At 38.8% G+C, this 12,465-nt stretch overlaps 1 protein-coding gene across 1 annotated transcript in view; it reads right to left on the reverse strand.

Annotated features, from left to right (window-relative positions):
- Positions 1-240: 240 nt before the first annotated feature.
- Positions 241-12,465, reverse strand: part of ephx4 (epoxide hydrolase 4) — a 64,473-nt gene continuing 52,248 nt past the window's right edge. The window contains exon 7 of the mRNA XM_072574696.1: positions 241-7,626. Coding sequence (XP_072430797.1) covers positions 7,404-7,626 — 223 coding nt within the window. The 3' untranslated portion in view covers positions 241-7,403. The remainder of the gene's footprint in view (positions 7,627-12,465) is intronic.

Genomic DNA, 12,465 nt, shown 5'->3' on the forward strand with positions numbered 1-12,465 from the left:
GACTGTGTTCTAAAAGGTGGTAAACAGGGGCTGTCAGGAAATGTGAACACGGTGTATATACTCAGGCAGATGCTGTGAGAAACAGCTGGGCCTCACTTACGTTGTCAGAATCAGGATCTCACAAAGACCTGAGAGCTTTGGAGGAAAATCATTTGAACAGTTTGCAGCAATAACAATAAAATAAATTACAACAAGCCATCAGACTCCATAGCATTCATAACTTTATTAAATTGACACAATTTGTTACATTACAATGGAAACAAATACAAATTACTTTGAATTTTTTTGTGGTTAAATTATGTTGCCTTGATAAATAGAACAAATTTAATTGTATTTTCTTAGAAGGCCTCATTTACTATACCTACAAAATATGAGCTAATATGTATTTGAAGAAATATACCACTAGGTACCTTCTAATCTCATTAAGGAATTGTTTAAATTTAACTCATCAATAAAGGGCAATTATTGCCTTTTTTGAAAATGATTTAGCTTCTTTGGTAATAATTGTAAGCTACTTGAATATGTTCCACAAAATATAAGCTAAATGGAAATTTATATTATTTTGAAATATATTACACATTCAATTAATTCAGGGTGAGACTAGAATACCAACACAGTGCATCTTCACTGAACAATAACATTGGTACAAAAATATATTTATGCCATTGGACTGTGTGCAGTAATTTCTTCCAATATTCTTGATTTATGCAAATAAAACTTATCTTTTGCACTTTCCAAAGCAAAAAATCAGTGCTTTCTTCATGACAACTACTAAACATCAAACCTAAACCAAGTCCAGAGAGTAGATTTCATAAACTGGCAATCATTTCATCATGATCCCTGCAGGAAAACCCAAGCATCTAAACATCTAGGTAGACTCAGTAATGATGTAATAATTTAATTGACCTGGAATCATGCATTCCAATATCTCGACTGTTGTAAGCTTACAACAATTCTCAATGAGTAAGTTTTGCTAATTTGCTTGAAAGGCTGGAATGTCACTGGAGATGGAACAGACACACAGCTCAAAGACCTGTTGGAAAATGTATACAAACTCACGCCATTACCATCTTGCTGACAGATTTGGTAGTTTAGTCGTCGTGAGATGTGATTACACAAATGGAAAAATGTTTTGCTGATTTGTAGCCAGTGGCACTGATTGTTCTTTTGAAAGTTCTATTTTCATCAGTTAAATAGTTTACCTCAGCAGTTTTGGAGATGTTTCCTGCAAGAATGATAAAACTTTGATATTTACCATTTTATTTTTTCTTAATTCTCTACTGTTTTGCTTCCCATTTAACCAAGTGGTCATAGTTAGTCAGGGACAAGGACAGAAAACATTGGGCTCCATGCTGCTCCTGGATCAAGACCCCAGTCCCTGACCTGAGTGCAGTGAGACCTCTAATGCCTGGACCTTGGTAATTGGGCCCTAATATACCATGCCCTGACTGCCCTGGCCCTGATGCTAGTACACAACTGATAATTCATGCCTCTTGAGAAGGCACAATGGGGAAGAGGTTTGATTTTAGAAGATGCTGGATGGGAGATTACATGGTATGCTGAATTTCCCAAGTGGGAGGCCAAATCATTTTTACTGGTCATTAAAATAAAAACATTCAGCTATCAGGGTTGAAAGGAAATTCATCAATTGGGAAGGGTATTGCTCCTCTGCAAGGCAGAGCTGACTGAATTAAGTGGAAAAATGGGGCGACATGCTCCTTTTAGCCTCATGAAATTATTACATGGCATTTTGGCAATAGTCTACGGTACTCCCATTCATGGCACTTTGTCTGCTGAATGCCAATTGCAAAGGTGTGATCCTTTTGATGCCAGAGGAGCTTGATTTGCATTAAATAGACTGTACACTTTAGAGATGCCACATAAAATGGTGTCAAAAATTGATGAGAATGTTCTGCTCTGAAAACTGGGAATGTGAACAGTCGCTGTATGTGTTTCCTTAGAACTGTACAGAAAATGATGCAGACTGTGTTTACCAGATACTGGTACTTGCAAGATCTTTTGTAAATTTGTGGGCTTTTTGTTGCAAAGTGACAACTTTTAAAAAATAATACTTGTAAGAAATTGTTAACTTCTCTAATAATTAACATAAATTTCCATAATGCACAGAAGTATTACACAGCTGTCAGATTATGGAGATTTAAATTTATCGTTGTCCTGCAGAAGTGCCTGTGGAAACAGGAATGGAAATGCAGCCAAAGATTCTAATCCTTTTACTGCATCGTTACTGAAGCTCACCACATCAGCACTTGCTGAGGAGGAGGCCTTTTGGTAAATTATCAGACAGAATGTTCTGATTCTGCGATCTCAGGATGTTCTTACAAGAGTGGAAGCAGAGAGCGGTTTATTGTAAAGTTTGGTCCCATGCCCATTACTATGTCACTGTTAGAAATGCATGTCCCTTAACCTGTGCAGATATATTGTGATACAACTGCACGGGAGATGGAACTTGTACTAAACCTGGGTTAGGTGTAGAAAAATTACCACTGCACCATAAGATCCTCTAAGGGTTAAACAGAGCATCTCCAGAATTGATTGAGAGTAGATAATGCTTATTGAAAATTTTATTTAAGACCTAGGCTTCCCTCTCTCTCCCTACCTTTCTTTCCTTTAATTTTTCTATCATTGATTGCCTTGACGGGCTGTCCTTCTACATTGGTCATTTCATTATAGACACAGGGGATTTGGTAATGGTAAAAAAAAATGCTCAGTCACAGTTCCTGACTGTCACCCTTCTTCCATGGCTATGTTCACACCCAGGTGTCCTTGGAGAAGGGGGACATGGTATCCACCAACACTCCTGAAACTTTCAGAGGGTGGTGAGCAGCATGGGTGCTGGGGACATTATTTCCCTTTCCAACTCCATTTTAATTTAGTCCCTCCCTCTTTCCTCACCCTTCCTTGACTTTTGTTATGATGGCACTCCCCTGGTGACCAGTGGTTGTTATTTGTTAATTCAGGTGATTTGGTGATGGTGTTTCAAAATAAAAGGAAATGCTGGATTCTAGGGGGTGGACAGGCCAGACACCTCCCCGTGGACCTGGTTAAAGTGACCATCAATAGTTCCAGGCAATGGGCCGAGGAGGGGCTCATGTTTCTCAGTTGCCTGCCTCTCTTTGTGGCTACATTTATGCTCATGTATCCTTGGTGAGGGAGCATGTGGTGTTCACCAACACCCTTGAAGTTTTCAGAGGGAAGCAGGCATCGGAGGCTGGACAGGATGATCTCCATCTTCAGCGCTATTTTGACTTAGTTCCCTCCTTTGTTTCCCCATCTTTTTGATTTTTGTTCTTGTAATACTGACCCTGGTGGGCAGTGTTTGTAAATTTATTCTTGGGTGATTGGTTTATTTGGTGGTAGGTTCCTAAAATAAAATAGAAAGCTGAGTTCCTTTTTAGCTTATGCCCCTCCACTGTTAATTGTAGCTGTTGTTATATTTTCATTCAATCTGTTCAGATGTGTTATGACACTTCTCTGGAGATGATGGGACCTAAAGCCAGGTAATCTGGCCCAAAAGTAGATGTACCACTGCATCACAAGTGCCCTTTTTGTCTGGTTCTCATTAATTTGTGACTTGTTTCACTAGTGTTTGGGTTAATTTAAAAAAAAATTCTCCCCAATGGAGAATGGGCTTCTGGACAGGGAAGGGGCCAAAAGGGAAAAGTATAAACTGGCATTTATCCTACACTATAAATTTGCAATAAAACCCTTTAAAGTCTTTTGTGAATTCAACATAGGGATATCAGTCTGTTAAACAAAATATCAAATCATAGAATCTGTACAGTTAGGGGCTATTCAGCCCATCAAGTCAGCAGTGACCCTCTGAAAAACATCCCATCCAGATCCACCGCCATCCCTATAAATTTACCTAGCCTACACATCCCTGGACACTACGGGCAATTTAGCATGGCCAATCCACCTAACATGCACACCTTAGGACTGTGGGAGGAAACTACAACACCTGGAGGAAATCCACGCGGACACAGGGAGAACATTCAAACTCCACACAATCACCTGAGGTTGGAATCAGACCCAGGTTCTTGGTGCTTTGAGGCAGTAGTGCTAACCACTGAGCCATCATATCCCTTAAATATATCCCTTTCTAAGTGTTGATCCTATTCGCTCTTAACTGTTGTATTCCAAGGGTTCCTCATCTACTCATCAATTTTGCACTTCATGCTTAACAGTACTGGCTGTGGATAATTTCATTGCAGTTTTGACTGATTATTAAATTGAATCTTCCTTCCTTTAACAACAATATTTAGGCTTTTTTCAGCTGACCAAACAATTATTACAAGTTTTAGAAACTATGAACAAATTTCCATAGACTCAATAAAGAGGCATAGGGTCATCAGTGAGCAGTGTGGCAGATAATTCTTAACTATTTCGATTACAATTAAAATATTAATTACTCATTAAGTAAATATCTTGTAGGGTGTGAGGTATTATCAATGTTTCTATGGGCTTTTAGCATGATTTGCACTGAAAACTAAGAAGCTCCTTGCTTCTTGGCTAATCATGTTATATGTTTGTTCATGGGATGTAGACATCACTGGCTGGACCAAAATATATTATCTATCCCTATTTATCCTTGAAAAGTTGGTGGTGAACTGCCTTCTTGTACCCATTGAAGCTATCTGGGTTGTGGGAAAACAAGGAATTCTTGAATTTTGATCTAACAACAGTGAAGAATCGGCAATATGGTTTGAGTTTGAATGCTGTGCATTCCCATACACGTGATTTCCTGGCATGACTTAAACGTTATTGAAGTTTGTAATGAATTGGGTTGCATTAAAATATTTCATTAACGCAGAACGTAAATGCTGTGAGAACAACTTGTGATTTACGGAAAATACAATCAATATTTCGAGTAAAAATTAAGCATGCAGTCACTTTCACTCTTACAAACTAGCAGCAAAACACAAATTGTTATAATTGTGTGATTTTACCAAAGAATTTGCATCTAAAATGTCAACACATTTGAAATACAATTTTGGTAAAGGGTAAATTCATTAGATCCGAGCTCCCACTCCTGAAGGGTATGTGGGTTGAAGCCCAATCTCCATTGGGAGCAGGGGATTAGCGAATTTACCCTTACAGATCTTTGAACACATCTCAAAAATGTATTATCCTTAAAAACCCTTGCTTTGTAAAAGACTAAATTAAAGTTATCTTTTCAGAAGACTGTCAATTGAAAATTCTGGAAAGGCAAGAAAATAGTCACAGTCTTCTCCGTGGTCAATTAAATGGATACGGCATCATGTGTGTTTAATAGGGCAAGCCAACTGCTTCAGACTGAGCTGAAAATGTGTCGCTGGAAAAGCGCAGCAGGTCAGGCAGCATCCAAGGAGCAGGAGAATCGACGTTTCGGGCATGAGCCCTTCTTCAGGAAGCAGGTCAGGCAGCTCCTTGGATGCTGCCTGACCTGCTGCGCATTTCCAGCAACACATTTTCAGCTCTGATCTCCAGCATCTGCAGTCCTCACTTTCCCCCTGCTTCAGACTGAGCAAAGCAGAGGATAAAAGTAGTTACTGTTGGGGTTTCTCCTCACCGCCTACCCATCCTTTTAGTTTCCAGTGCTTTCCCCCCATGGCTCAGTTGAGAATTAGCAAACTAGTATGAAGAGAAATTGCGTACGTGGATGTCAGTGAACTGGGATTCACATTGTTGGCTTCAGCAGTACAGTGTGTGCAAGCTAATTTGCTGCCCTTTAGGATGCTTAAAAAAGTGTTCCCAGCAAAATGTTAAATAGGAGATAACACCATTCGAAATAGGAACAGAAATAAGCCATTTGGCTCATCAAGTCTGCTCTCGTTCAGTGAGATCATGGCGGGTCTTCCCCTCCTCAACTCTACTTTCCTGACTTAAACTCTGATGTCTCATCAAAGATTGGGGAAATGGAGAAGCTGTGTCCACCCATGAATTGAATATTGGAAGTTTGAAACAAAACCATTAACTATAATGGGTAGCTGTCTCATCTGGAATTAAGGATGTTGAGAATCTGTATCCACCAATGAGCTTTGTTGTATTTTAACTGTTGGTAAATGTGTCTGGTTTTAAAACGTTGATTTTAGACTGTTCAGGATACAATGTTTATGACGTATTATCCACCTCCCTTCTACCCTTCAAAAAGAACTCTGGGCATCACCTAGTCAGATGATTGAAAACTTAGACTGTTTAACCCAGAACCTAACAGATTTTCCAGATTGGCTGAACCATTGTCAGCTGACAATTTTTGGAGGTTTGTAGAATGAGGTTGCGGTGGTTGATCAGGAGAACCATCTCAAGAAATTCTTGCCCCTTTCCATATGAGATAGGTTCAAATCTTGAGGCTATTTTTCATACATGTACCATTTCATGAAGGTGAGGCTGGTCTATTTTGAATTAGACCAGCAGATGGAGCATTGCGCAGATTTGTTCCAATTGAGAGAATCAGCAATAACTATATTCCCAAAGCGTTCTAGGAATAGAGCAGGTAGATAATCTGTTTTTAATATTCTATGGATGAATATATACACTTGCCATGGAGACCGGATTGTAGTTACAGCATTATTTTCAATAAATGATCTTTGTCAATAAAAACATCAATCTATACAACTTATAAATATAAAATATAAACAACCCCATTTAAATTTTCAGAAATGGCACTCTTGCTTTCTTCCTAAGAAGGTAGTGAAAGGCACCACCATGTGAATGAAAACAGTAAGGAGCATGTATCAGTCATTTACATGGTGACATCATTGTTTCTTAATTACAAGTCTTAAGGCTGGTGTTTTCATGTGCAAAGATTCGGGAATAAATATGCTAAAATGCTGTCTCAAACAATGTCAGACCTCTCTCAATTTAAAGCTGTCACATCCCTTATATCTCCCACTTGCATTCTTTGCAACCACCAGCTCCACACTGAAAACAGAAAAACTTAAGGAGTTTTATGTTGTCTTGTCAATTACTTTCTTCGGCAGATAATTCTTTGTTTCAAATCCTTGGTCAATCCAAGTACACAGAAATGTGATCATTTGTAATTTAGAAATCATAATTTTATATATATGTATCTTTTATATATATAAGGCATCTCTCTCTCTCTCCATTTTATAGGTATATATACATATATATAAACATACATATAAACTTGAATGCACATTTTATAAAGGGAGACCACAGCTTTAAATGGTTACTGAGCAGAATTACACGTAGGCTAATAAATAGTGCAACAACAAAGTACAAACCTTACAAGCAGACTTTCATTCAGCACCACCGAAAGATTTCAGACAGCAGTGTAAAGGGGATTGGTTAGACTTAGGCGACACAGAAAAACATTTAATTTTCCCACTGGAACCATCGCAAAATCTTCTCATCTTAAATCATATCATCAATAACAACATGTTTTACTGGCCGACCTCCTTTAAAAATTCCCAAATTAAGTTATTAACTATTTCGGGCTGGTCCTGTTGAAGCCAGTGACTGGCTTCGGGCACAATATTCAGTCTGAAGCTACTCTTCACATAGGCCTTTGTGACCTCGGCCATTCTGAATTCCAGAAATTCTTCCTTTTCTCCCCACAGCAACAGGGTGGGTGTCATCACCTCATTCTGATTCAAGGGAAGGCTACTGTAAAACAAAAGCAGTCATTGTCTATAGTGAATAGCTATCGGCTTTAACTTGAAATGCACAAAAATTCAGGCTTCTATTTTTGACTGATCTGAAAGTCATGAATGAGAATAGGGTCATTTGTTGTTACATTTTTCACTTTTACTTCCTCTTATAAAGGCATCTTTCCATTTAAAATAAGAACAGAAAATGCCAGATATACTCAGAGACAACAACAGATGTTGCTGGAGAAACTCAGGATATCTGGCAGCATCTGTGGAGAGAAAGCAGACAATAAAGGCAAAATACTGCAGGAGCCGGAAATCTGAGACAAACTCAGAGAAACTCAGCAGGTCTAGCAGTGTCTGTGGAGAGAAAACAGTTAACATTTCACGTCTGGTATGACACTTCTTAAGAACTCCCAAGACTGGCAACTGTATAGCCTCAGCAGCCCCATCAGAAGAGGTGAGTGCTGCTAAAGATGGCAGACTGGTGAACACAGTGGTATCTAAACACAGGTACCCTCAGTGGGGGAAATATAAACAGCACTTGAAAAGTGATCAAAGTGGTCAACAGTGTGGAGCCATGCCTCTGCAGGGAGGCCTCCTGCATGGCTTCTGCAAGGACGCTGCTCTGCCAGAGACCCAATCACTCAATCACATGATCACTCCTGACCTGCCCCCTTCAAGTATGTAGGTTGCCTGGGCACCTCAGTCAGACAGTCTGCTTCCCCATTCACCCCAGCAGTGGGAATGCATTGAGGGAGTTCCCTGTTATTTTTCTGCCTTTCCATATCTGAGCCCACTGCCACAAGACCTAGAAAATACACCCAACCTTTCAGTTCTGTCAGAACTGGAAAATATCAGCGGTAGAACATGTTTAAGTTCAATGGCAGGGACAAAGAGGGAGGGGTTTAAAAAAAACAAAAGGGAAAGTCTAAGACAAAGTGGAAAGCAGCAGGGAGCAAATGACAAATGTGATGACGTAAATGTTAGTACTTTTATGTACCCGAGAGTTGTATATACGTGACTCTGTATGTATGCATTCTGATTCTGTCTCCAGGACAAGGAAACCAGTTTTAACAATGTCAGCACTAGATGCCAGAGTATAGATTGTATTCAGTACATTAAACGTAAAATATGTGGATCTATGATTTTGCCATTGCAATAAGAGAGTTGGTTTTCGTTCTGTAGAAAGTAATGTCAACCAGTACGTAGACTTTATTTTTCTATGATGTGAGTTACTGATCCACTAAATGTAAATGTATCCTGTGATATTTCCTCACGCTGAGGCCATTGTAACTGGCTCAACCAAGAGCTGTCTAAAAACAAGGGAGATGAAAGCTGGATTAGAAGTGAGTGAGTAGGGCGAAAGAGAGAGAATAGCTACTCTTCCCATTGCAGGGATCATACAGATTTATATGCTTAAGTAACACCTATGCAATTTTCCCTTAAGTAACAATGGTGGGTGTTGTTAGCTTCCATTAGAATAAGTCTAATTTTTAAAGATGATGTTGATGCATCATTGCGATAACTTATGCATTATAGCACATCTTTAGCAATTGAGGCACTGGAATTCCTCATGATACATTAATTTGAAAATTAAATGGTAATAATTAAAATGAATACCATTTCTATCACTAGCTGCAGAGCTTATAAAGCACGATGAGGTGTAAAGTGTTACCTTTTGAACCAATTGAACTGGACAAATCTCAGAATATTCATTTTTGTCAGCATTTGGTCGCAAACTACATGGCTGCATGTCCTAAGGTTTGGAATAACAGGGAGGATATAAGAGGTATCAGTTAGAGAGAACAAAAACAAAAATTAAGAGTTGTATGATTAGGATCCTGGTTTTTGGTTGGTTGGTCGAACAGAACTGAAGATATTCTGGTGTAATACAATAAAGCTCTCCTTCTTCACCCAGGCTATAAACAGCTTACAATATGCACTGACCTGCTACAAAATGTTGCTAAAGATTAGGAATTCCTACCAGCACTTAATTCAAATATCAACCAAGCTATCATGAATGTACAGCCTCACATGAAAGGTTTACTCAGACACATCTACTATAATTGGAGTTGAAGCAGGTACATTAGGATCAGCTTTGGAAATTTTCCAATTTGGCCCATCCACAAGGTACTCCCCTTACTTATTATTTATTAAACTTCCTCCCATGAGGTTAGCTTCATATATTTGCTGTCTACTACCTCTCGGCATCCATTCAACCACATTCAGTCTCATATTTGTCTGATATCCAGTATTAGATGAGCTAAAATTTTCTCCAGTAAACATTGGGAAAATCATTGTCTCCATCCATATTTGCTCTTGTCAATAGATTGCAATATTGATGGAATCACCACTCTGATGTTGTGAAGAGGCTGCCAGACTCTGATGACCTCTTGCATAATGCAGTCAGGAACTCCTTGCTTCTGGGAGGGTCATCCATGACAGTAAGGTCAGAGGGGGAGCTGCATGACAAAGTGAGGTCCAAATAATTCTCGATAAGAAAAAAGGGGGAAGGATTACTCTGTCTCACTGCCAGTGATGGTGGAACAAGAGGCAAGGTGGTTACAATTATCACAATTCAACGCGTTGTTGACATCTGACCACCAAACCATTAGGATCAAGTGGATGATGATGGTGCCTCCCCAAGGCCCCCACTGAAAAAAAGAGTCACACACAGGCTCATGTAGCGTGCAATGGAAAAGGTGCTGGACAAAGGCTGACAAATCTCCAGGACCAAATTGCCCACAGCCTAAAATCTTAAAGCAAAAATGGCTGATAAGGTATTGGAGACATTGGTTATGATCTTCCAATATTCATAGGATTCTAGAAGGTTACAGTTGGTTAGAAAATAGCTAATATAACACCTTTATTAATGAAAGGAGGACAGAAAGCAGGAAAATATAGGCCAGTTAGCCTGACATGTGTTGCAGGACATATTAGAGTCCATTATAAAGGAATTTACAGTAAGATACTTTGAAAATCATAATGTGATCTGGCAGAGTTAAGGTGCAACATCAAAGGTAAGAGCACATAGCATAGGCAAAACATTTTAGCATTGATAAATAATTGGCTACTAAACAGGAAGCAGAGAGGATGGATAAATTGGCCTTTTTCAGGTTAGCAATCTCCATCTACTGCTCCAAAGATCAGCATTAGAAACTCAACTATTTAAAATAAAATCACCATAGTCCCAGAAGACTACTGTCTCATTAGAGAGAGATAATGTGGAGATGCCGGTGTTGGACTGGGGTGGACAAAGACAGAAGTCAGACAACACCAGGTAATACTCCAAAGCTGATCCCAAGGTATCTGTTGGACAATAACCTGGTGTCATTAGAGAGAGAGAGAGACAACTGGTGGTGGCTTAGTCTGAGGGCAGCCCTTCTCATGTGAAAGGAGAGGTTGAGAAGGAGGCACCTTCCTGGTAACCTCAGCTGGTGTGGGAACTGAACCCATACTGTTGGTATCACTCTGCATCACAAACTGGCCATCCACCCAACTAAGCTAACCAACCGTGAGCTGCTTGACTATCTACAATCTATAACAATGACATGGATGTAGGGGCTGAATGTATGGAAGCCAAATTTGCCAGTGACACAAAGATAGATAGAAAAGTAAGTTATCAAGAGAAGGTCAAGACAGAGAGAGGTGGACAAACATTTTGATAGGTGGAGCATAATGTGATAAAATGTGAACTTGTCCACTTTGGCACAAAGAATAAAGTTTCTAAGTAGAGAAGCTACTTGAAGTTAACCATTGTCTTCTTTGCCCTACTTTTTAAGTAGAGAAAAATTACAGAATTCATGGACTGGTATGTGAATCACATGACCTTGGAATCCAATTTATTTTTAATGTGCATTTTTGTAACCCAGTTTTATTCAACTACTCTACAGAACAATAGAATGTAATAGAGCCAAACTTCTATCTTTACTGCAAATTAACTTTCATGTTTGTGTTATATTTAAGTAAAAATGAAAGGTCATTTAGTGTCATAACTAATATTTATCCTTCAATCAACATTACTGAGATAGTTAATTTGACTGTTTATCTCTTGCTGCTTTGATGACATTACTGAGCTGTCTTATTATATTAGCTCAAAAGTGCTTTAGGAGGTCCTGAGCTCATAAAAGGTGCTCTATAAATGCACATCTTTCTTATACTAACTGTCTATTTAGCTGTGTATTAGTAAGCTATCAAACCCCCTCCTCCCCATGCCTTGTTGACTGGAAGTTTGATGTCTGATGTTCTTAACAACCATGTCACTGTAATAATTTATCTTAAACAGGGTAATGACTTCATTAAAATAATGTAATGAAAAATTTCTAATGTTTCTTTCCAATAAAATACCATGTCATTTCAAATTGAGTGTGAACAGGCAACTGTTCTCTAGCTGATAGTAACGCTTCCTTGGTAACCAGATTCCTTCTGATTTTCTCAGTTTTCTGCAAAGCAATTTCTGAAATAATTATTTTCCCATTTTCTTCAACTGGCAATATCACATTTCACTTATAGTTATCAAAATGAATACTTTCTTCTCACTGAAACACATGCCCTTGAACCAGAAGAGAATGAAACTCCACAAAGGTTTATCAGCAGGTAATTAAAATTTCAGAGAGGTGTTTTGGTTGAAGATCAAAGACAGAAGACTAACATCTGACCAAACAAAGGCAAAAAAAAAGCAAATGGTTTGCAGAGGAAACACGTTTCATGTGTGAGGTACTTATAATTTGTCAGTTCCTAAGGTTAAAGATGTAATCCTGTGTTATTCAGGATGAGTCGGAGCCAGGGAGAGAAATCATGAGATCTTATGTAGTTTTTAAAATTTCTGGATCCCTTATCTCCCTTCCCATCC

Source organism: Chiloscyllium punctatum, chromosome 7, assembly GCF_047496795.1.
Source record: "Chiloscyllium punctatum isolate Juve2018m chromosome 7, sChiPun1.3, whole genome shotgun sequence".
Classification (NCBI taxonomy): Eukaryota; Metazoa; Chordata; class Chondrichthyes; order Orectolobiformes; family Hemiscylliidae; genus Chiloscyllium; species Chiloscyllium punctatum.